The sequence below is a fragment of the Glossina fuscipes genome, unplaced genomic scaffold (genome assembly GCF_014805625.2).
Source record: "Glossina fuscipes isolate IAEA_lab_2018 unplaced genomic scaffold, Yale_Gfus_2 27, whole genome shotgun sequence".
Classification (NCBI taxonomy): domain Eukaryota; kingdom Metazoa; phylum Arthropoda; class Insecta; order Diptera; family Glossinidae; genus Glossina; species Glossina fuscipes.
This window is the reverse complement of record NW_023998422.1, coordinates 3,123,023-3,150,455: the sequence shown is the minus strand read 5'-3', so window position 1 is coordinate 3,150,455 and position 27,433 is coordinate 3,123,023. Positions and strand designations below refer to the sequence as shown.

The 27,433-nt window shown below is 34.6% G+C and overlaps 1 protein-coding gene across 1 annotated transcript in view; it reads left to right on the top strand.

The window, feature by feature from the left end:
* Positions 1-27,433, top strand: part of LOC119635690 (protein espinas) — a 56,257-nt gene that overhangs the window by 13,470 nt on the left and 15,354 nt on the right. The window contains exons 2-4 of the mRNA XM_038030643.1: positions 15,913-16,561; positions 22,956-23,069; positions 23,339-23,467. Of these exons, the coding sequence (XP_037886571.1) occupies positions 15,913-16,561; positions 22,956-23,069; positions 23,339-23,467 (892 nt within the window). The remainder of the gene's footprint in view (positions 1-15,912; positions 16,562-22,955; positions 23,070-23,338; positions 23,468-27,433) is intronic.

The following is a 27,433-nucleotide window of genomic DNA, read 5'->3' as shown; positions in this document are numbered from 1 at the left end:
AATGTTGATTTTATTGATAAATTGTGACGTTTATATACTATTCCTTTAAATAAATTCGATACTTAAGAATATGCCTTCGACTATTGCAGCTCTCTTGGCACTTATTGCTACTGGACAATTTATTTGTTTGTTTATCTGTTGCTTTTTTATTGACACTTATTGGTTCTTGTAGAGGTTGTGGATATTCTACAGGATGTTTGTCCCCGTGTTTGTTAGCTTAGCTTTGTTTGCCGATCAGAGTTAAGCTGCGATTTTAAATAATTTTTTTTTATATCACATAAATCTAATAAATGTATCTTTCCCCGTCAGTCAAATTCGCTTCGAATATATGAAGAAGTCAGTAAATTTTTTAGAAAATCTATCAGATGAGTGAACTTTTGTTAGAAAGGCAGTATGTGCGTAGGTAGTAGTAAGTAAAAAAAGAATCCTCTTTCTTTACATATGTACTCCCACCTTATCAATATCAAATTACTATTTTGCATGTCTACTGTTTGGCTGATGTACTACTCTCTGGACCCCCAATGTCCGCCTTCCACCACATAGACACCATTTAGCTCCAATAGAAAGTACTCTAGTACTCTAGAAAGTAAGCAAATAATTCTAAGTATGTCCTTCATTCATAAATTATTCAACGAGGTTTCAATTTCAGAGGTTTTACCATAAAGAAAAATATAACTGTTCCAGAACGATTATCAAGACCTCTTCCTGAATATACAATAGAAAGAAAAAATTAAGCAAAAATGTGTGGTTGTGGAATTCCTTAAAAAAAAAAAACGAAAAAATCATAGTCGAATCTTATCCCCATTAATAATAAATGTATTTTGATTCGTTGTCGTTTTATTCTTTATAACGATGGCTGACGCAAACGTTTACACTCAAGTGTCGAGCAGATAAATTTGACTTTTGTTCATGATCAATACAATAGCAGCTGCAGCGGTAGGTAGGTCGTATCGTACTACAAACTACAGCCATATCATGAAGACAGGTTTAAGCATTGATTGATCGGTGAACAGATCGACAAATCAGCTTAGATTGATTCAGAAACATTTCCTATTCCTATGTAATAAAAGGGGATGTATCTTAAACTCTTCTGGGCTTTGCATGCGTCTGGTTACTTACTTACCCAGGGCAAGTATGTCATTAAAAAAGAAGAAGCAAAATCTAGGGAATGTTAAAAATTTATTTTGGAAAAAGTGCGTTTCTTTAGTTGTCTCATTCGCATTAATAGTAGTCACTAAACCTGCTTAATCTTTAGAACAAAAAAAAAAAAGAATAGAATAGAAAAGAAAAGAAAAAATGGCCTAAATTTCGTTACTCTCCATTCTATAAATCAAATGGACAGTTGGACATAAGTATGAAGTGTTCGAGAAGATCGGCTCTATCCTGGTCATGAATTACTTGCAGTAAGAGCTTTCGAAATCAGCGTTGGGTATAAACTCATACTGATGCATTTACTTTTGATAGCAGAACGTCTTTTTTGAGAAGACTTGTACATATTTGTTCATAACCAGCGAACCATTAAGTGCATGTGCAACTCATACATCAAACGAAAGCCAAAAACGAAAGGGGGAAAGAGAAACAAAAAATAATTCTCAGTAGAATATCATCGCGCTAACATTAACGTTAATTAAATTCCCTTTCAAATTCATCGGGAAGACAATACAAAAGCACAACAAAAACCTATCATTACGTTGATTGACATCGTACAACGGTTAGAATGTGAGAACTTTTTGTTAAGGTATTCTTCTTCAAGTCAACAAACTGCAATATCTCGCTGCAACAAATGCACAAATATATAAAATACTTGCACCTATATTCGAAACAACCCCCATTACATGTGTACGTAGACTTAAAGGTAGACGATATTAAAAAATATCGTATATAATATGCAAATTTTTAATTTTTTTTTTTTTTTTTTTTTTAAAGCGAATGTTTATGAATGTCTTCGCTAAAGTGTACAAAATAAAAACATAAAAAATAATAAGAAATAAATAAATAAGATAACGTTATGCTTGAAGTATTTTATATAAACATTTGTGCACGAAACTGTAAAAGTCTAACATTTCTTCGCTTTAGAAAATGAATTTTTTTAACCACTACCGCGGTCAGGCAGCAGTTATGTTATATGAAAAACTGTGTTTTATGGTCAACGCGTTTCCTATATTACTTGCTACCATGATTCGTGGCATTGATAAAATTATCTTATTATCTTACTTTCGCGTATTCTTCATGGGGTATATGCAATAAATCTTTCCTTCCCTGGTTATTTTTATTCGTCTAGCGGATGAAATTTACTTCATTTAAAGATTTTCTCAGTAACTGAAATGAAAAGGAATTTTTAATTTCGGCTCCTTCTCTCACAATGTGCTCATGATTTCCATAATAATATAATTTCTGAGAAAGTTGTACGACTTATATTAAGACTTTTACATCCTGTTCAATTTTAACATGAAAGAAGGGATCGAACTTTACGAATTTTTATAAAGTACTGACTATAAGCGGAATGGTGTTATTGAAACGATTAATGTTGCCATCTATAGTACTTGCATTACGGATAAGCAGGATGTGAGGGAATGTAATTTATATAGGTAATACGGTGATGGCCACAAGCAAGTGGCAACGGAAGAGTAAAAGAAGGCCACCGCTTGGGACTTATATACCTGTTCTCCCTTTACGGAATGAGCACTCACTACATCTACGAACAAACGCACCAATCGTAATCTACCGCGCTGAGCATTGATCGGCTCGCGTACGTCGGTTTGATAGTCGCGTTCCCCAAACACTTGACCACGTAACAGTCCAAAGCCAAATTTGGACAGACTGTATTTAAGATAGGTGCATAAAGAAAAGTAATTTGTGTAAGTATATAACGATATATCATATGATATGTGAAAACAAGTAAATACATTGTAGTTAAGCAAAGCCGATTATTTGATCCTCTAGCACACATCTCTTCATTCACGTCCATGATAAAATACTTGCAATTATATCCTGCTTTTTTCCATTCATTCCGGACACCTTTAACGAGAAAGGGCCCGAAACCTTAGAACTCTTAGTTTGAACAAAGCAAAATTAATTTTCTTGCCAAAGACGCTATAATTATTCGTCATACAGCGCTGAAAACTAAGCTTTCTTCCCAAACAAAGACGTATGTTCATAGACATCAGTTAACGGGATGGCATCCGCGAAATGGAGCTATCTGGTCCAAATGCAACCCAGTTAACTCCTATATTAAATTGCTATTATAGACCAATTTTCATCATAAAATAAAAAAGAGACCTTTCTCTCAAATACCGGCTAACTTCCTGTTTCTGGACTGTGGCAAGTCGACAAAGAAGAGAGGTCAAAATAGTCCCTTTTTGGGAGATATAGGTGTACGTTACCGGCTTCTGGAAAACTAGACCATATCAGTAAAAAAGTGACCACAGCTGTCTAAAGGTCTTTTCATCTGAAGAAAAGTCGTCGAAAAACGTTGGAGCCTCGCTTTATGCCTTGCTTGCATGCTTTATAACCATTTTTTTTGAAAGTTATCAAAATGACGTACTGGCTACTTCTAGTATTAAAGCCATGCCAAAGGATTCATAGAAGTTTATAGAAATATTGTTTTGCTCTTACGATCAAGAGCAAGGCGTACTCGCCATAGCGTATATTATTAAGCAAAACTAGCATTTGAAATATTAAAAAGCAGCCATTGTCTGCTATGTCTTACTTTTATGGGGAAAACCTTACTGCATTGATTCAAGAGTGTGTTCAGAGATGACAGGTTGATAAAGTAGTTAGGCATTTCTTTTTGAGCAACTGGGGCTTATTTTTGCGAACAAAAAAAAAAAAAGCAAGAAGAAATCTTGGCTTTTTTCTAGCATTGATTGCGTTAATTAAAAAAAAAAAGTGTTCATGTTCGATTGCGTGCCAGAAATAGTTTAACAATTGGCGACATGTTATGCTTATTAAAACCATTAAGTATATAGTTTCAATGCTTTAATCCAAAGACTTTGTCTATAACTTGTTTTTTAAGAATTCAGTTAACTTCGCATTCATCACAAGAACTAACTATCCATTCGATATACCGTTAGCTCTGTTTGGCGACAAACAGGAAGCACACTTTATAGATAATTATTATTATTAGAATTAATAATGCTGTAAACTCATTAAACATCAGACAGTGTAAATTGTTTGATTAGCCAGCTAAACGCATGAAAAGTAGTTTTACGGTTTTTAACAAAATTAAAGTCAGCTTGCGACCGTTAAAAGTAGTGTATGTAAGAGTATGGTAATTGCAGAATAAAACGAATCAAGGTTTAAAATGCACTTGAAGAAAAAGTTTATTTCAATTTCGACTACAAACACAAACAGCAATATCAATAAATGGAAACTTGGGCTGTTTATTGCTATTAGTTTTTAGATGACTCTTTGTCAAGAGAATGATTTACGTAGAGATTTGTAATGAGGAGATTTTAGCACATCACTTTTGGAAGGCATTCATTCTTTCATACGCTCACGAATATTTCTCGCTTCTATTTATATCCATCACCGAAGAATGAGTGGTATATTCACATAAGGGGAAACATTTGCAATGCCAAGAAGGAAGTTTCACACACCTGACCAAGTATATGTATTCTTGATCATCGTTAAATTTTGAATTGATTTCAACATGTCCCTCTGTCCGCCTGTGCAGTGTTTGTTGTCAATATTCTTCTGGAAGCTAACTTCACATTTGGCAGAAAGGGTGGAAGTTGTTGCATGGAGGTTAGTATTGAGAGGGGGCCAATCGGTCGAAGGGCACGCCTACAGTACTACACCTCTGTGCTTCAAGAAAAGTAAAAAATTGGTTTTTTGTGCGTTATTCATAAACTACAGCAGATGTCTACAAGAAATTGAATACATATGCGGTAGGCGATGTTGCAGCACCTGAACAAAAACGGAGAAAGGCACACACACCTACTCAATTTTAAAGTGTATCATAATTTAACTTCTTTTCAAACATACAGAAGCAAGCTGCAAAAGCCGCTCAAGATATATAAACTCTTGGCCAGTTCCAAATTCGGAATGCATCCAAGCATGTCTAGTATCTGTGGTAAACATCTCCCATCCGCAAAAATGAAGATATCGTCTTCAAACTTGCAAAAAAAGTTGAAATTGACCTAAACTTTTCAAAGGACATGCCTACTACGCCCACACACAACGCCTATGTAACAGAAATTGTGAACACTTTTGCTTTCGGTTTTTTTCGCTTGTTACTCATAAAACACATCCTATGCCCTTCCGATATTACACCGTATGAAAATGTAGTTCTCTTCCTTTTTTTCACGAGCACGGTGATGGGTGTAAAAGATTCGTTCACGCCCCAATATAGTTTTCTTACGTGTTAATAATTTGTTTGGATTGGATGGATATGGACGATAAACTTGATTGCATTATGCATTGCTCTAACAAACAACCTTAGACATGAATCTCAGCTAAACTGAACTTAGGCATTGAGTGTTGAATTATGAGCGATATTTGAGCAACTTGTTTTGAAAAAAGTATACTGAATAATAATTGAATGGAAAAGAATTTGAATGAGACGAAATTGAATTGAAATAAAATTGAAGCGAGGATGATATTAAATCGACATTGATTTGGAGTTGAAATGGGATTCAAATGAATTTAAATTCATAAACGTACATTAGATATTGAGCCTAACAGTTTTAATAAAGTGTATATTCTGTTCTGTAGATGATTTTAGAATGTCCATAGGATTAGTCCAAATGCAACACTTTTAGTCGAGTAAAAGTTAAGGCAGTCATAGAGAATGTGCTTTAAAGTGCGAGTTTGTCCACAATTGCAGATTGGGGAGGATCCATTGATAAGATCCATTGGTGGGTTGCCATTGTATGACCAAGACGAATAGCCGAAAACGTTTTGATCTTGATTTTCTCAACATTTTTTAGGCTTTCTTCCTGAATCGCTTTTTGCACACGATTGAGTTACTATTTCGACTAGGAAACCTGGAGTGTAAGGTTTGAAGCTTATCTTATTGCAGCAATGTCGAAGTAAAATTAAAACATGAATTATACAATTAATGATTTCCTCTTATTAGCCTTCTACAGTTGATATATAATATATAGCAGCGCGAAGGTTAGGTTCGATTTAGCAAGATATCTGTCTGTCCAAACTTAAAGAAAACTTTGCTATATTTTGTCTCAAACAATTAACTAAATTCATATAATTATTAGCTCAAAGAATGTTGTTCCTTTTTTAGATTATTGTAACTTAAGACTAATGAAAGTACTAGTTAAAAATTGTAGAACGTGTTTATTTTTATACTCTATACCTCTCGTAGCGCAAACGTATATTCAGTTTGTACGAATGTAAGCAATTGCCAAGAGGTCTTGAGACAGACCCAAGTTTTTTTATACTGCCCGATCCAGAAAATCATTATGGATCCAAGCTTGTTCATCCGTCTGTCCGTCTGCCTGTCTTGTTTTCTTGTGTTCAACCTACAGGTTGCAGTTTCTGAGGTTGAAAACCCTTGCTTCGAATCGGACAAAAACTTTTTTGACAGTAGAAAGTTGGCCTCAATGCCTTATTATCTCGAAAATTGTTCCCTGTAAGTTTACAACAAGAGTACATGAAGAGGTGTCAGATGGACGTGTGGACGGACAAGGCCAGAACCATTTTCTCAATCGATCGGTATAATAATAGGTGGGTCTATCCCAAGTCCTTCTGAGGGTTGCACTTGTCCGCACAATTTGAATATCACAAGTAGTGCAAGGTATACGAAGCGAATCAGTTATTTTAATATAACTCAAAATAACATTTATTACATCTGATTAGTTTTTATATATTTGTCTATCACACATTCTATTTTTATTCAAATAACTTGTAAAGAGAAAAACCATAGGACGATACTCGGATACTCGCTTCATACTATTCTAAGTAAGAATTATTAAAATGCTTGTCGTGTTGTTGCTCAACGTACCAATTGTTTGGGAGCCAATACCAAACGAAAAGAAAAAATGAAATAAATAAAAGTCATGGCGCTTATGTTGCTTTAAAAATCTACGTGGATCCGATTAATAAATTTAGAACAATTGTGTCGACAATTTAAGGACTAAATGATTTCAAATGATTGTATGAAGCGAAGTGACAACGGATTTTCCGAATTGTGTTCGTAACACTTAGTAGTTTGATTACAACTTTGATTACTTCTCTGTTATTGATGGCATTAGTTAGTTATGCTATGCACATGCAGTGAAAACGAGAAATTCAGGGCACATGTGTTTTCTTTTAAAGATGTACGTGAATCCGATTAAAAAATTTTACTTCGGCTGCAATTGGCATCATGGCTGAAAAGTTGTCAATTCCAAGCAGAAATATTTAAAAAAATATAGTTTACCCATAAGATGTAGAGGAGAGAAAAAACGAAAGAAAACTTTTATTCTTCGTCACTAAGTCATACCTGCATTATGAGCCTTTCACTTCTTTTTAGCGGACAACATTGCACTACTTGTGGTACAAAGATGTATTAAGTTCGTGCGGACGTATGCAACATCCAAAAAGACTTGAAATACGTCCACTTTTTGTTATACCAATCGGATCAGAGGCACTTTTTGAATCGAGTACGGCTTATATGTCCGTTCGTCCCTCTTATTTGCTTGTGAGTACAGGGCTCAATTTTCAAGATATTATGATGAAATTCGGTACATTGATTAATTTTCGGCCCAAGGAGGAGCGCTATTAAAACAAGTTCGAATCGTACCTCTTTTCCAACTACCCGGCCACTATAGCGTTTCTATTTGTGTTTAGAAGTTTTTGAAAATATTTCCTTAATACTTTTTATCAATACATGATAAGCTGCTATAATAAAGTTACTTAATTCGCGAATATATATGTAATGCAGGGATAAATTTTAAAAAATACTAGCTTCGATTAGCTCAAGTATCATGAAACGTAGGCAGTAATAATCGGCTGCACTAATACTTTACTGTCTAAGTCATATAGAAAGGCATTACACATAATCAAATTATCAATGAATTGCTTGAAAGCACGAACTCATTTGCTTTCAATAAGTATTTCATTGCTGCGATCCATAGACACACTCTTAGACACGATCGCGCAAGCTTGATTTAGCGCTGGCTATGTTTCATTTACCGATTAGACATGGACTTGTAATGCAAATATAAAATCAACAACCAATTTATTAAATTACACGTTGCCTCGTAAAAGCTAAACATAATTAACGTGAAAGACGTAGAGATCTAGAGTATGGGTATATGAGTATATTGCATTATTTTTGGCTTCAATTGTTAATAGAATTGTTTAAATTGTTGAAATCAACTCAAGTGGGGTCAATTGTTAGTTAGGCTGCATCCATACATCATACAAAGATTAAATTGTTTTATGGGCTGAGGATAAGAACGGTTCTTTTTTCTTTATTTTTCGTTTTTTACATTTTACGGAAGAGTATCATCAACTAACACACATGCATACATACATACATGCATACATACATACATACATGCATATCGCTTAGCTTAGATTGAATGGAAAAATTTATTACTTTTTTGCTCTCTTTGCATTTTTATTTAGCAAAAGCTTTTAAAAACGAAGATAATTCTGAAAGTTGCAATAAAATAACTTTATTATAAAATTTAAGCAAAAATATTAAAAAAAAAAAAAAAAAAAAACTATAAAATACAAATTAATTTTTGCGTTTTAGGGGAGACCGCAGTACTTTTGCAAATTGCTTATAAGAAATGTTTCGCAAGATTGCAAACTTGCAACTATGGCTCGTTTTAAAATGGAAATGCTTAGGCATTAACTGTTTTTCCATTTGATTTAATTGCAAATTAAATACATTTTAGAATTTTCGCAATCTTTTCTTTTCCAACTTTTTTTTTTCATTTTTTTCTCTCTTTTTTCTTTTTTCGTGCAAAAATGCTAAGCATTTGAGTTTAATGTGCGATTTCATGTTGAAAATCTCGTTTTGATAACATGGATTTTTAGTGTATATCATCAACTCATAACATATATATATATATATATATATTCATCTATATATCTATCTATATCTATATATATATATATATATATCTATCATGAGGAAGAAGAAAATTGGTTCTGTACAATACATATTTATTAAGACCGAGATTAGTTGTTAGTTGTTGGTTGCGTTGATGTTATGCTGAGATTCTGCGGCCACACCGGGTATGATTTAGTACTCTTGCACCGTTAACTGACTGATAAAATATAACAAGTTGCACGATGCAGTGTTGTTGGGACCAGTTACAAAGAAAACTAAATCTTCACTGGTTTTATGTTTTCAAATAGAAGAAAAAAAAAAAAAAAAAAAAATTCTGCACTCTTAAGTACTTCAATAGTTGTAACGCCGTAAAATGTTGTTCAACGCATACAAGCCTAGTGCGTGCACGAGAGAATGTACAGTACTTTTCTTTTTCACTAAATTACTTTGCGTATGTTCTATATTTTCATAATTCGTTATAAATTGTTCTCTTCTGCCAAGTTTAAGAAAACGTGCACTTTTCAAAGGCTCGTAAAATGATTTCAGTGAAATGAAACGCTCTAAGGTCTTTCTTATAGAATTTGCAATAAAAGCAAATAAAAAATTTATGCTCGCCTTAAGGCGAATCTTTATTACCCGCAATTATAAGTCAGCGCATTATACTTTTAAATTAAATATGTTGTGAAATGCGGTTATGTCAATGAGCCCAATAGCGTGATAGCTGGTGCTTAACACTAACATGTCGGGTTTGGGATAAATGCCTTCTATTGGTTGAGTTACATTATTTCGGTTTTTGCGGACATATGTACCACGAGATCACGCGTATTGTTTCAGTACAATTTTTGGGTATTCATTACAAATGCACTTGACGGTTTGCAGACTTATACCTCCTATGATTTGCAAATTGTAAATTTTTGTTTACCTAGGGCGTAGGCGATCGCGCGAGAGGGTTTCCAAGTAATATTCTACGATTACTCAAAAGCAGAAAACTGTTAGTACTTGTTAGGTTCAGAGCAATCTTCTTTACTTGACGATTGTTGGTGAGGCTGCTTAAATAGATCTTTGCCTCTTAATTTTCGAATAGTTGTTGAACTTCGTCCTTTCCTTTCTTGCACTTTGCTCTCAATTATCCAGTGATCTTGCTATGCCTTCGCACAGTTGCGTAACTTAGGCCAAAATTTACGTCATATTATTTTAAGTTCATGTTAGCTTTCCTTTTCTCTTTCTTTTTTAAATTAGAAGTTTTTAGTTAGATCAGGCGGTTGCAGATACCAATTAGGGGCCTTTCCACCATTTTATTTCTTGTTGTTTCCTTTTATTAACACGACATGTCACCCCGGGAATGTGACAGAGAAATAGACAGTAGCCAAGTGGGTGTTTCATCGGTAGATGTTATGCCTTCACGGCCTCAGCACGCACTGCCGTTGCGAACAAGCAACTGGGTACAACCGCGAATATCGACTTGGCAGCTCAACGAAATTGTTGAGAAAGGTGTGGAAAAGTATTAGTGGTAGTTATTAGTAACATCACCTAACGGAATTGCTTTTGAAGTCTGCTGATGTTATTCGCGTCACTGTGGTCTGACCCTCTAGAACGAATAGATTAATGTATATTTTAATACGTGGACCTAAATGGGTCCACGTATTCCTGGATGTTGCGAACAACTTTTGAGATCATTATTATGGAAATCGTTCACTCCATCTGGAAAACCGCCTCTTTCTATGAGTCGAATGTGGCAAGCGAAGAGCTCATGACTGGCCGACTCAAGCTAATGATGAAAGAGTTCATGTGAAATGCGATAGTAAATCCATTTGCTGTACATTGTAATGTCAGCTATTTGTTCGCTATCTTAACTCGTTTATATTAACTTAAGTGAAAAGTACTGTACTGTACGTATAATAATTTTCATAAACGTGTTACATGCGCTCAGTTTTTGTGTAATAAATGAAGTTTTAAAGTTTTTTATGTTCTTGTTTGACAACTTCAACTATACAACTGCACCAAATAGTTTAGAAAGATCATCCCGCCTATTCAAGCGGTGTTGATTCTAAATGGTTTTCTTTTTCTTTCTTTTCGATAACACTTTATTACACTTTTGCGCAAAATTAAAAACCAGTTCAAGCGTACTACCGAATACATATGTATGCAAGTTGTAAAATTTACCATTAAAGTTGTAGACATAACATCTCGACACATTTTTTTTTTTCTAAAACAATAATTATAAACACATCAAAAAAAATCAAAAAAAAAGAGCTTAGGTTAGGTCAGTGACGTAAACAGCAACTCACACAGCACTTCGTTTGCAAAGGTTGTCTTATATGTACAAGCGAATCAAATTTACCTTTGGCAACGAGGAGGGAACATAAAATGGCGAATCGAGAAAGCCATTAACATTTTTGTACTGAGGCTTCAAAGTTATCCTTAAGCATGAAACTTGTTGACCTTTTAGAAAATTTGAAGAATTTGTTTAACCATAAAGGAGGCAGCGGATTAACAGCTTTCGCTGAAATTATTGTCAGCAACTAAGAAAATGAATCGTTATCGCTGCTTTCAAAGTCTATAAAATAGATTGAAAAAACATTACCTTGGCTTGTTGTCTTTTTTTACAAAAGGCCCTGGTATCTTATGGCCAAACTGGTCTCGAATATATGCTTAATTTAAAGGCAAGCTTCCTTTGATTAGAAAGCTAGATGCAAGAGAGTCTTCGTCAGAAGGTATTGCACCACTTTTCTAGGAAACTGTGAGAGGCTTCTTCGCGTTCTGGCATATGTGCTTGAGATTGGGTTTATTTCAGCTTTAGTTTTGAGAATGTTTATCTTGACCCTTCGGGCAAGCTTACTTCAATGCTTGATCAGCGTGAAATTCTTTGTCATTTTAACTATGCCCGTTTGTTAGTCTGGTCGTCTATCTGTATGCATGTACACCAGCTTGTCTATGCATTGGTTGCCAAATGTCGCCTATACGTACATCTATGTTCAGCAGTGTAATAACATACATCCACCTGTATGCCTGTCTGTTCGATTGCGTATCTGTTCTACTATCTATCTATCCATCTATTCACCTATCTGTCTGCGGCGATATCGAGTTTGAAAATGGGCGTAATCTGTTAATGACAAGTTTTTTCCCGACAACTGGCAATTAATGCAGCAGAGTAACTTGAAGAACAAGAAGAACACAGAGTTAGGAGAACATCTAAAGTTGCAGTGGGAAAGTCGACATCATTCAGCACCAGAAAATATAACTTAAACCCTATAAGAGTTAATGATCTGAAACCCAGTACAAAGGTTGTTGTAAAAATTATCTCGATCGAATGGCAGGCACTCCCGCAAATATATTATATTGATTTGAGGCGACAACTATCAAAGATGCTTTGCAAAGTAAGAACGACTTTTTTGAAAACTATGGCCAACAGAATTTCTTTATGAACGCAACAACTTAAATATGTTTCTTAAAGTGCATACAATTCTATTAATTCAAGAGATCAGGAGTTCAAGACACGTTAAATATAATTAAAAAACAAACTACTGTGACTGCCTTAAACTACCGGTTTGGAGTTGAGCTTTGCTCTTAGTAGATGAATATATAAATGTCCAGCTTATCACTGTGAACCTATGGCTGTGTGGTCAGTAAGTAATAAATAATTTTCTCAATGGTTTAGAGCCGACATTACGACTCTTTAAAAAGAATTTCAATTTGTTCCTATTGGAAAAAGAATAAAGTTCATTGTACTTTTATAAGAGTTTACGGCAAATAGTTAATCAATTGATGAATTAGCAGATGAAAGCAAAAAAGGAAAACATTTTGCGGTTTAAGAAAACAGAACTAAACGCATAAGAAATTCATTAGCAAAAGTCGTAAAATTTTCGGAATACTAATGTGAAATGAAAACTAATATCACACCATTACTAACGAAAGTAAAGAGAGAAAGCATTCGCGCAAGTTATTGATGATATTTGTTTGGCCGCATAATTTTCAATTGTAGTTATGACTTGGACTTACTTGACTTTCGAAAAACTTACAGCACAACAGGTTTGAATGCATATGCGAGCAGTAAGTAAGTGCATATTTTTCTTCTTTTTTTTTCAAAATTTTCACTTGATTGCATTATGCCTCAAACTATTGATAAAATTGCATTATTCTTGAGAGGAGCATTAGTTAGTTATGCTAAACTTTTATGATGTTTTTTAAACTTTGAGATTCGACAAGTTATTAAAATGAAGAATGTTTAGCAATAAACCTTTTTTAATTATTATTTCTTTTGATGAATCCACTTTAAATGACATTAAATTGCCGTAAATGGGCGTAACTCTAGCTAAGCCTTATATAATAGTTTTTTTCACCAGTGCTTTTTCACCATTCGATGATATCTTCACCGTTTTCATCATCGTTGCGTAATTTAAACAATTTGTTTTCCATACCGCTACTCGATTCCCCCAAATCCCCCCTTTCCCACCAACTCCAAGTTGGTGTGCTGTGAAGTGAGAAATAAGATGAAACTATGCTTTGGTTCTCTTCTCTTAACCGAAAGCCTTTTCCTTGAAATTAAACGCACGACAAATCTTTGTACACAAAAAAAAGTGAAATTACTTTAGAAAACGCGAACTGGTTTTGGAAATACCGTAAAAAAAGGTGTAAATTGTCGATACCGCAGGAAATACTGAAAGATCAATAAGGAAGAAACGATGAACTTTTAATTTATCCGCTGGAGTAGCTGTGTAGGTAAGAATGGCGATTACCAAATCTCAAGTGCGGTAGAGTTTACTTTGGCCATAGTTATAGCGGGTGTTCAGGCGATAAAGGCTTAACACCCACCGCTTGGTCGGTCACCTCTCTTTCCATTCCTTCACTACGTCTGCTTTCTTCTCGTCACCCTGTTACACGACCACTGAATGGTTGGTCATTAAAAATAATTATTATTATAGCTAAACATTATATTATATATAAAAGTGCTCATCCTCAAAGCGAAGGACGCATTAATCTATCTATCAATCTATAAATTTACAAATTATATCTGTCAGCTTGTTTTACAATAAACGAAAAAAACAACCGTTTTACCGTTTTCCTTCAAGAATGACTTGAAACCTCTTAGCGAGCTGTAAAGACTATATAATTTTATAGGTGAAGCAAGAACAAGTAAAGCGTCGTAGGTCTCCCGGTAAGAACCTATCAGTTTTGATACCCTTTAACCGAAATGACCTGGACAATGCATTTGTGGCTCGAGGAATTGGCAACTGGTTGTTACGGACAGGCTTGCTAAAAGAGAATAGAGTAGCTTTTAAATCTTTGCCTTTGAATAATATCATAAAAACTGAGGAGAAGCCAAATTTTAACGGGTTTAAAGAAGGAAAAGCCTAGAGTAGGAGCTTTAATTGAAACTAACAAAATAAATGAACTTTCAATGAGAGTTTCCAGTCTATAGGTTTAGTTTTCCTTAAAAAATTTGTCCGAAATTCGAACTACTACTTAATCGATTATATAATTTGCTCGCAATTATTAGTAAGTAAGTGAACAATGTGCTTTTACTGCAACAGTCTGCAAAGTGTGCTCAAATATTGCAACATAATTTCTGTCTTAGATGATCTTATAAATAATGAAATATGTATATGCACATCTTATACCTATACAATTCCGAGTAAGTAAAGAGTGTGTTTTTAATGTGAACAATCATCTACAAGTGCTTTGTCATATAGTGCAACATTATTTTTGTCTTAAATGATATATATAACTGTGTATCTTATAGTTAAATAACTCCGAGTAAGTAAGCAGTGTGTTTTTAATGTGAACAATCATCTCCAAAGTACGCTCACATATTGTAACATTATTTCTGCTGCAAATGGTCTTATAAATAAATAGGCGTACACACACACATATATATATCTTATAAAAAATATTAATTATGTAAATAAAAATAAATAATCTCCGCTCTTTTTCGGAAACCAATATCGTAATTCATTGAGGGCCTTTTCCGTTTCACTTTAGCAAACAGAGTTTCCATTGAATTTTAATCATAATTTCGTGTCTATAATAATTATTTAAATAATTATGTTTTTCCGATAGTTGTTATAGTAATTTACACATTGTATTGTGAAAAAAGGCAACAAAAATAGAAACGTTACAACTAAAGCAAACAATTTTTGTACCTTGATGATGACATTTACGAACATATTTTTACAAAAACTTAAAAAGTGTTCTTAAGTCATTACAAGTAAAGAATAGAAAGAAAAAAAATTGTTAATCATACTTATAATTACGTTCACGAGTTGTAATCAAAAATCCATAATAATCTGATGAGTTTTTTTTTTTTGTTTTTAGTTTTATAAGCTCTTACGATTGGTTTAAATAGAAAATGTAATTTAACTCATACTTAAGAAAAATGAAAACTAAATGCAGACGAACCTTATACGCACATAGAAGGTCTTCTTGTTTATGTAAGATTTGATAACATTCTATGAAACGAAATTAAAGCAGAACGAAATGAAAGAAATATTCTTTTGTGGCAGACACGGAGAGAACAACGTACATTCAGACATGATCGTTAAAAACCAATTTACACAAGACCGCCATGCGAAATAATGAGTAATCGAGTTCAACAGTAACAACATCAATAGCAACAACAGCAACAACAACAACAACATAAACTCCATATAAAAATATATAAAATTCTTTTAGTATTTCAAGTGTACGTAATTTCAAGTAGATTTCACTGATTGGTGGGAGCATTTAAAGAAATAAATACAAACACAATACTTATGCCGTATATAAGACTATTATTATATACTTTCGTTATTATTGCAGCTAACTCGGTTAGAGCGAAGGCAATGTCAGCATAAAAACATTTTTATAATAACGAAGATGGTCTGTTTTGCTTTTATTATTATTTATCATTTTTTTTTTTTTTTTTTTTTTAGAGAATTCAACTCATTTTCATCATTATCTGAATCTTGTGTTAATAACATTCCAACGAGCAGAGCTCATCACGAACTGCTGGCTGAGGTCATTATGCAGCAACCTAACGATTATTATACGCAAACAGAAAGTGAACTATTGCAATTGGAGGCGTCTGGCCTGCACTTGCCCGCCTATCAATTACAAAGTGATTCATTACAACAGCAACAGCATCAGCATCAGCCTCAGCAACAACATTTGCAGCAGCAGCAGCAGCAGCAGCAACAACAACAACAACACCATCAACAGTTTCAACAACATCCGCCGCGTAATACCGATCATTCAACGCCGCCGTCTTCATCAAACGCCACACCCACTCCTACCACAAGCCACGCAGACCCGGCATCGAGTAGTAGTAATGGTGGTGGCAGTAACAGTACAACCCCAGCACATTTTGTTGCACCCATGCAACGTCAACGCCATTGCCAACCGCCTACAAATTTGTCACTTAGCTCTGTGACGTCAACCTTACGTGCCAATTATAAGACTGCTTCCTATTTGCATAATCATCATCAACAATTGGACTTCCAAAGAAATTCGCAATCAGACGACGACAGCGGATGTGCTTTAGAAGAATACACGTGGGTGCCGCCAGGCTTAAGGCCAGATCAGGTTAGTAACTAGACGTCTAAAATTCTTTTATGCGAAACATAAGGTTCTAGAAATGAAGGCTAAATATAATTCTCGAAAAAACTAAAGTCAGCTTGTGCGTAATCGGTTATGGACTTCGGGGACATCTATTTAATGGTAAATCTTTTATTAGATCTTCTGCGACAGTCAGAAAATCATACCATAAATCTTTTGCTTAATATAGCATCCATGGCAGCCGTGCTAGTCCATTTCAGCTTAGTCCTTCGCATCCTGAAAGCTGGAACCGAATCTTGCTTAGACTTTGACAATTTCAAGAAACAGAAAAAAAATCTAAATTCTGAGTTGATCTAAGTTGTTTATCCATTTATTTTTCAAGCTGTTACACTGTTATATTTTAAATTGAATCGGATCATTTCTATGATCAAATTCCGTATGCCGTATAAGTTTGGAACAGTCAAAGAGAAGACAATCCAACCATCAGCATATATATAAGTTAACGGGGTAGGGAAATACCGATATGGCGACCTGGAAGGCAGAAGAAGCTCAACAGATGCTTAAAGTGGTTTTGTTAGATGATGTGACTAACGTCTGCCAGTAATAATTTCGCCCCCTTTTAGAAACAATTTGATTGGGCTGCCACATAAATGATTGGACAAGATTCGAGTATACTACCAAGTCGATGCTCACTGTCCTTTGATCATTCTGAGCCATAGTTTTGGTGTGCGCTCAGTCGCTAAGCGCAAAACACTTACCCCACTTGGCTGCTCTCTCTTCAGTTCCTCTCTTTCCTCACGTTACACGTATAAGTGACATTCTCTGACAGGGACAAGCTAATAGTCGCTTGACGTTTTAACTCTTCGATAGACTGTGGATTTGAAATGCTTGCGTCTTAACAACCGATTGTTTCTAGTAGTGATAAGTTACTATTAGGGTAATCGCAAAGTAATGTCGTATATCTACGTTAACTTCAAGCAGATAAATTTTTACCAAGTTTTTATTTTTAATCAATAACGTAACCATCCTCGCGGCGTTTTGGACATCGTTCGAATTTTTAAAATTTTTTGTCACTTAGAGAATGTTGTAGCGATCGAAGCAAATCGGAATCCGATAGCGTTATGTCGGGTGATTATTGTGGGCAATACTTTCCACCCCAATTCATTAATTTTTTCGAAAGCTCACCTTGCGCAGTGCGAGGTCTTTTCAACATCGTGTTGTATTAAACCTCGACCAAAATTGAACTAAAGTTTACCACTACAAACACAAACGGTAGCATCCAAAGTCGAAGTCGGTGCCGCCTGCCCGACGACATGACGTCCTTAATGATCATGAAGCAACCTTCTGCGACGGACATAAGGACGTGCGAACGGACGGACATACTTAAGTGCATTCCGAGTTTCTCAAAATTCGCCTCAAAAATCAATTTTTTATTCGTTTTCAATAACAAAAGTGTTGCTATTTGACGCAGTAATGTGGACGTATTCTTCGACCGATTTGATTCATTTACAATAACAACTTGCGTGCATGAGCTTCCAATATTTCCGTCAAATTTCAAGTCGATAGCTTTATCTTTGTGGGCAGGGGAAATTTTAAAACAAGGATAATACGGACAGACAGACAGCTAGACATACATAACATACCTAAATCGATTGCGAATTTGATGCGGATCATGAATATCTACACATTTTCGGCTTTTTGAAGAGTCCTTCTGGGCGTTACAAGCGTTTCCCGAGAGTGGAAATTACACTAAAATTATCTGCAAAGAGGTTGACAAATTAAAAGTAAAGCGTATTGAGTAAAACTAAAGAAATAAAATTAAAATAAAAAACAAGCAGAGAGTGTTTGCGAGTTGGAAAACTTTTAGCAAAATTAGCATGCGTTGAAGTAATCGACTTGAACAAATCTGCCGGATATGATACAAATAAATGTATGTTATTAAGAAAACAGACAAACTTGATTAACACTAATATTATACAACAAAATAATAACTTTTAATTACTCTGGTACGTACGTTTTCGGATTAATAGCATGCGGGTACACACCTTTTAAAATTGCCCCGAATGCATTTTTTTCTGCAATTGCATAAATCTCACCACAGAAAGCGTGAGCCAAACTACGTAACTATAATTCTGTTATTTTGGTCATCATTTTGTTCACCGTCAGTATCGATCGTTAGTTTTGCTGATTGAATTTCATAGCTGGCCATAAATCAAGCGTTACAGTTGAATGAAAAAAGAAAAAACAGCTTTCTTAATATAGACCAACTACCGTTGTTGTTTTTGTTATCGTTGTTGTCTAATAATTTAGCATTATTTTCCGCCACCACCACCGCCACTACCAACGCGACCACTACGATTACCATCATCATCATCATCATCATCATCGTCGTGGTCGTCGCCGCCGCCGTCGCCGTAGCATACCGTCGTCCATTACTCAGGATTGGTTAGCAATCAAATATTTTTTTTTATTATTTGAAATGAAAATTATTTTTCAATTCGTTTTTGTTACGGTTGATTTAGAGCATAAACGTGTAAAAATGTATGTCCATACACACTGCTTTTTTTTACTATTTTTTTTGCACGTTGAAGTTATTGCATTTATATCCACTAAAAATATTTAATATGATATCAATAACTAAGACAAAATTTTTCAAATTTTTAGATAATCTCGTTTTTTCTTCAGCGAAAGCATAGTTAATTAACGGTTACGATTGTGGAGGTGTTACTGTGCAAAAACTTTACGGAATTATAATAATATTATTATGAAACTTTAATTCATTTTTAGAGAGAGAGAGAAAGCCCCGACAGAGAATTAAATATTATTTCCATCCATTCAAAGGGAATGTCTAGTCAGGGTGTTTTTACTTGAACTTGTTATCAGACGAATCCTCGTTTTATATGGATTGATAGTTCAAAACATTTGCAATGAGACAACATTTCATTTATTGAAACTAACAAATGCTGAGCGCTGATGTGAGGATTAATTTTTTTTTTAGCGACATTAAAAAGAAAAGTTTCTGGGTTTCTTGAAGCAATGTTAAAGCATCAACAAGACATAATGAAATTTTGTATATTCTACGCTCATAAGTTACAGAAACTTATCATTAATGAGATCACGGCGACTTGTTAACGATTAAAGTGAGATATCGCTTCCACTTGAAAACGAATCATTTCCCATGAAGAAATCATCAAGAATATGGGTAATCGTCTGGTTACAGACATCTTTACTAGGCAGTCGATTATTATGGGGATCCAAAGTTTGCCACAGATCTATAATGTGTTAAGGTGGCCGGAAAACTGAATGGGGGTCTGACGTTGTTGGACCGATACTTCTTCTTGCACATTAAAAATGCTTGGAGGATAATTTGAATGGCAGTCTATGATGTATGGCTAATCTAAATACAAGAATGAATACGCCGTCTAGCGATGAATGTCCGAAAGCACTATATATAGCATTATGTAGAGGCAACAGCTGGCACGGTGCCCATTCATTATGCACAAGGAACAGTCAAATGCATTTTTCAATACGCACGGCATAGTTCGATCCAATCTACTTTAAACAGAGTTCGTCCTTGACATAAAACCGGTCAGTGCACCAAATTTTACCAAGATTTAAATTATAAATGCATCGATTAGGTAGGTTAGACAGGCAGGCGGAGAAACCTGCTTCAACTTTTGTTTTTTTCATAATACCGTCAACTGCTAGGGTAACGGAAAGAACAAATGGTGGAAGAGGTAAAGAGTGGTCGCAACGCGGGTGGTATGTGCCTGATTGGTAAGTAAGATTGGTGGTCTTTATCGCCTGCGCAGCACATATTATAGCTGCGATCACACATCAATCATCGTGATATACTGCAGAGGAAATCAAATGCAGTTGCACTGACTTGATAGTCGTGCTTCTTAACTACTTGACAATGCGGTAGACCGGTATAATAAAAAGTGTCTCAAGATCTCAAGTCCGTTCAGATTAAGCATTCATACATCGTTACAATGAATAACTTTGGGTAGAGAAAAAAACCAAATTTTAAGACAAAATGCACTTCCATCAGAAAGAAAACACAAAAATTTGTCCGTTGATCTGTCGAGACTATAAATTGTCTTTGGCATAGTATATAGATAAAGAATTCGTCGAATCCTTTCAAATTCACACACTCAAGCATTTAAAAAATTCATTCATCGGTCTTTAATACCTTAAGTAAACATGAAAATAATGACCATAAAAAGCGAAAAACATAAAAATGTTAAAACTCAATTAGTTTGTAGTAAATGGTTGCTGCACAGTTTAGCAGCAGTAATACGTATATACTTGTTGTAAGCGATTCAAGTTAAATTAAATTAAGCCAAAGTTGCTTATCTCTTCTCGTTCTTTTTTATTTTTATATTTCACTTCTATTGTAATTAGTTATAGTTTGTTGTTAATTCTTTTCGACTACGAGATATATTTGTACAGACAAGACATACTTTTAAAAATATTCCAAATATGTTATGTGGTCGTTGTTGTTGATCATTATAGAGTTTTTTTTTTTATCACAAAAAAAGAAAAAAAAAAAAAAAAAAACAAAATCTAGTTTTGTGCTAAAAAAGAAAAGCCAAAAATAAAAACTGTTTCAATTCACACATAACGCATAGCACATAACAAGGCAAAAATTAACTGGTCCTGGTGTGTTACTGAAGGCAAAATGTAATTTTTCTTTCCATTTGACTGCAATAACAAGTGCAATTAATAATAAAACTCCCTCCACTGAACACAAAAAAAAAAATAAGAAAAAAAAAAATAGAAAAGAAAGAAAAACCTACAATTTTTATTCTCATTTTGGTTTGGTGTATGTGACGCAGCAATAAATCTCAAAATTAAAAGCGGATTAAATCATAAGAATGAACAAAATTAATATATAAAAAACAAATCCTACACTTCATATTTTGCGATATTACAAAAAATAATAATAATAACAACAAAAATAAATAGAAACAAGTAAGAACTCTAAGCACCCTACATCACCCTGCAGTTGTTCATATAACGACTTTTCAAAGCATAGCACTTAATTCCGCGACAATTGGGTCGTTAGTCGAGATATTTCGCCCACTCGGCCGGATCGGTCGGAGTTTCGCAACCTTAAATTCATTAACGGGGTGATGCCAATTTCGAATTCAACTAGCAGCCACATTGACGAGCCTGCACATCACAGCTCTATAAAGGACTTGCACACGTGTACTGTTCGCAGTACACTAACATGCAATTTTTTTGAATTAAAAAGACTATAGTAGGCCACGGCTCGCCATTGGATAACCTACACGTCCCTACAGTTACTCATATAAAAATTTCTCAAAGCAAGGTATTTTATGGCAAAGGGTGGAAAAAGGGTGTTTCGATACGAACTATTTTCAATAGAGTGCGTTGTTGGTCCAAGACACGTCCGTGTACCAAATTTCATCAAAATACCTCTAAACTTGACCCCTATACACAGAAGAAAACAAAACAGACAAACAGACAGACAGACTTAAATCGATGCAGAGAAGTGATGCTAAATCGAACGGTATAATAAAAGCTGGATCTAACTCAAGCCCTTCTGGGTGTTGCGTGTATTTGCTCAAGCTAAATATACCCTTGTACCTCAAGTGGTAAAGGGTATAAAAATATATATAAAATTTTATACAATAAACTCTGTCTCCATACAAATACGATTGAGCCGAATTTTAAATGTACGGCACTTGGTATGTTTTGGTTTATATATAATACAACACCCGCTTCTCCACGCCATTCACTAATATTGAGGTACGAACGAGGTTGGCTATGGAAAAAACTAGAAAACAAAAACAAGTCTGAAAAAATAGTATAGAGACACCATCAAATGCACATGTATATCTATGGGAGTAGCGGAGGGCAAACTGCAGCTTCCATCCGCACGAGCGCGAGTATTAGTAGTGATGTTGATAAAGAAAAAAGAAATTTTTTTTATTTTTTTTTTTTGAGAGAGAGTGAAACGTGATGGGGCGACTTATTTGCCCAGAGTACTAACGATGCTATTGATGTATGGCACGTCATTAAGTTTAATCGAAACTGAGCAAATTGTGTTGTGGTCCGGGTGAAAGTACTTTTTTTTTTGTTTTTTTTGTTTTTTTTTTGATTAATATCTTAAAGTAGTGTTTAGCTGGCACATACCATACCATCTAGAAAACAAGAGCCTTACATGTGTTCACTGGTTTGTGATAATAAAGTGATAAATTGTTTGACGCGCGAAAGTGATATATTTTTTAAATATGACATAAAACTAATATTTATTAACGTTAATAGTAATAATAATGATAAGCATATTTTATTTTTTACTTCAGTTAATTGAATTCTAAAAGAAGCTCCTATAAGGAAATAATAAAAACAATTTTATTTATTTATTTTTTTTTTTTTTTGCTATTCTTTGAAGGTTCGCTTATACTTTTCGCAATTGCCTGACGATAAGGTTCCTTATGTTAACAGTGCCGGTGAAAAGTATCGTATTAAGCAACTACTGCATCAGCTGCCGCCACAAGATAACGAAGTGAGTTCCCATCGTCACTTTATATTCATATTTGCTTTTTTTCATTTCCCTTTATTCTTTGCTTTTCTCTTTTTTGCTGGGATTAATAATGCCGTTTGAAAATATTTTTAAATTAAGAAAAGATTCTTTTATGTATGCTTAAGAATATGTAAATGAACTTTTGCTTTACGAAAACTTTCAAGGAAATTTTTTCAATTTCTTTTCCTTTTTTTTTCTTCTTTTTTTTTTTAAATTAAAAGTCGACTTAAAAAGTTTTATATTTATTTTAGGTGCGCTATTGTCATTCCTTAACCGATGAAGAACGCAAGGAGCTGCGCATATTTTCAGCCCAACGTAAACGTGAAGCTTTAGGACGTGGAGCTGTTCGTTTGCTGCCTGATGAAAGGCCTTGTAAAAATGTAAGTATCTATGTCTTTCAAGGAATTTCTTATTCATTTTTTAATTAATTAAATTAATCGCCATTCCCCGTCGTTGTCTATTCTTAGAGTTATTGTGTTACCGATGATAAAGTATGAGTTAACGTAGTTTGTCATTGCCTGTATGACAGACTTTTAAATACTCTGCATCAATACACTTGTCATTGTCACGAAAATAATAGAATGAAGTTATCGTTCCACAATATTAACGGGTAAAAACGCTTTAGTAAGCCCACCATTGAGCACCATGCACTACTTCGCTCAGCACAACTATAAAAGGTCTTTTCAGAATAAGGCATTATATTCCAAGTGGTTGGAAAAGTTGCGCGATTCGAAACATTTTCAATGACTTTGCTCTTAAACCAAAACATATTAGTATACCAAATCTCATCAAAGTATCTCAAAAATTCCTAGGTGCAGGCTGAACACAAGAAAATAAGACAGACGGACGGACGAGCTTAGATCAATTCAGTAGTGACTTTAAACAATTTTTTTCCCAAAAAAATTTATAAAAATAAGGCGTTACATGGGGAGTGGTCGACAAAATGGTCCGATCCGACACATCTCCAATAGCTTTGTCCTTGGGCTGCAACATACCAGTTTACCAAATTCCATCAAAATGTCATAAAAGCTGTGATCACTAGGTTACGCGCAAGAATACATCGCCAGACATCAAATGGACACAGGGATATGCGCGACAGTCAAACTTAGCTCAATTCTAAAAATTGTTCTGAATCGATCAGTATGGCTCTCTCTTAAATTCTTGAGGGTAGTGTATGAAAATGGCCCATCCTTTAGTTGTAGTGTTAAATGAATTGCACTTTCATTGAAACTGAGTCTTCACAAACTTAAATATTTTATGACGAGATTTCAGCTGCGCTGAGGAATGGTGTTGCCTTGAAAATTGCTTTCTGTCTTTCAACCAATTAACTACGTTCGACATGTACACAACTCATGGTGCGATCGCTTTTCATACACGTTCTGTGATAAGAGAAAATTACCATACGATACAAGATCTTGTAATTTCGGTAAGAGGTAATGCAAATGCCACTTAGTGGTGAAAAATTAGCTTAAATGCCATCAACATCGACTGCAAATGTTATACGTCTCTTCGTCACTTTCCCAACTTTATGCTATACGCACTTTTAGAAGCAAATCCACTTCGTAGATTTCTCAACTGATAAGATGCGAAACGGCAGTGTTTCATATATGTGACGGGCTGGCAGTGAAACAGTTAAATTACAAAGCTACGATCCAAATTTAAAGACCACTTCAAGTTACACTTTTTATAGGTTGGAAACAATTTTTTGGCAACAGAGGGTAAGGAAACTTTTGCTTAAACTAAACTTAATCTCAAAAGGAGCTTAAGAGTCGAGTGCAGCCAGCATGACTACAGTTTCTGATATGTTCAATTAGGCCTCGGTACCCCCTTTAAGTACAAGAGTACTCAATACGCATATATTTATGCTGAAGTGTGTCTATCTATTTCCTATATATCGATACGATCCATTTGAGAATAGTTTTATAATCCCTTTCACACAATCCGCGCCTTATATAAAAATCAAGTTTGTTTTACAAATTTTGAAGCATTTTACGGCATTAATGCCGTTTAATGTAATACTTTTTATGCCATTTGTTTATAAAATCCGATACATTACTACTGCTATGTATGCGAAACTAAAGATCTGGAGGAGAAAAAAACTTTCTCAACTTTTTCATTTAGAGAAAAGTTTAAGAGGAAATCATAAAATGTTACACTTTTTGTTTGTTTGGTTGACACTTGCCCGTTTTTTTTTATTTATTTATTTTTTTTTATTTATTTATTTTTGTTTTTGTTTAGCGTATATTTGTCCATTTTAACAGTAACTGGTGGCAGACGTTATGTACATAAATATTTTTAAATTCGCATTTACACTAAAAAACAAATTGTCTTGTGCACCAATTTTGTATAGTGAATGCATGGTTACGTGTGTGTGTATGCCGGTGAAGTTGGTATGGAAAAGTTGCTCTGTAATGTTAAATATAAGCATTTTACAGTTAAAAGTTTTGTAACTGATGACAAAAAGATTTCATTAAATGTGCATAAACAACAAAAACAACAATAAGCAAACTAATAAATGGGACTTGAACAATTGAAAAGATGTAGATTTCCATAAAAGCCGTTAATAAAAAGTATCTAAAAAGCAAAAATAATAACAAAAACCAAGACAATATAAATACGGGGTCGCAGTTGAACAAAACAAAAAGAAAAAAAATTGTTTTTTGTTTGCGTATGTGTGTGTGTGTGTGTTAAAAGTTTTGCATAGAAAGTAAAAATTATTAAAAAAAAAATCTGAAAAAGGAAACAAAGCAAAGCAGTAAAGACCGAAAAATGATTTTAGTTTCATCCCGCACTCCTACTCCACTTAATTTTGTTAAAATAATTCCTCTTCACAAGAATTTTGCTGCACTCGCCGCAGTAACTTTCTTGTGCAAATTTTCTTTTCTTCTCTATTTTTTCCTTTTTTTTTTTTTTGTTTGTTTCTTTTTTGCAGAGCAGAATAGACAAGAAAAGGTTTTTGTGTAAATTTGCATCATATTGTTGGCTGCCAGACAGTAGCTAACAGCTACTGACTGCAGCACTTGACTATTCAAGTCACTCACTCACTCATTCACTCATTCTTTTATCCATTCATTCAGTCTTAATAGACATATATATACACACATACACACACACACACACACACGTAGGCAAGTCATTGCCAATTCACATACGGACAAACACCACGTATAAGATGAGAAGAAGTGGGAGATAGGGCAGAAGAAGGATGTCTAACAATGAAGGCCACACGTAGCCGTAGATGTATGCATCTGCACCAGCTTCTCAAGTATCATTTATTGCTAGCGTTCGTTGTTGGGAATTTCTGAATCTGAATAAAACTTATTAAAAACTTTTAAACGAAAGTATGCTAAGCATTATTCAGCGTTCAGTTATTATTTTAATAGTTATTCAAATTCTCCAGTGCAAGTTGCTTAACAATCAAGTGTACGAAAGATCACCTACACACACACACACACACACGCATACGTATATGGCAAAGATACATATATCTTGTGGTGGCGGCATTTTCCCCTCGAGTGCACTTTACTTATGCATCTTAAAGTAACAACAAAGACACTTTAGTGTTTGATGTTCACTTCAAGGATTTAACATTTGATTTATACACAAGTATTTTTCACTGGAAATTTCCAATAACCCTACAACAATGAGTGAATGAAATGTATTTGAATAATCTTGAAAGGCACTTCATCGGAAAAGAACTCATACATCTTAAGCAAATTGAAAAATGAAAAAAGCAGTTGCAGGAAAAAATATTTGTAATCGTAATCGATGTTTAACTACTATGCGCAATGCGGTGATGACAAGAAATAAACAAAAAATGTGGTTTTCCCTGAGGCTGAGATAGGGTGGTCGAAATGGTCATTTAGTTGGCTCCTGACACGCCAGAGCATACAAATGTGATCATGATAGAAAGGTGTACCTAAAAGAATAATTTTTGCAAGTCAAGACACGCACGATATCGCCGAAACGGATATTATTAGTAGACCGCCTCACCGAAATAAAAATCGTTAGCTAAAGTTGCGGGAAACATTTAAGAGCGTATGTCGTCTAAGGAAAGGAGTTCTATGCTGCTACAGCGTCTGAATGCGCACAGACACTGACTAAACCTATTAAAGTAATTCTGTCATGCTAACGATTGTAAGCGAGCGCAAACGGCATCCGTGATGAAGTGAGTCATTTGGGTTGTAAATCTGCAAAATTATATCCTTTTTACCCAATTACGATAATAAGAACCATGAGATAAGTGGCCATGTCCACGGACGTAGATATAATTTAAATAAACTGAAATCGATGCCCGTAGACATATGGCGAGGGTGCCGGCATAGTCAAGTAGATGAGTGTCCAGA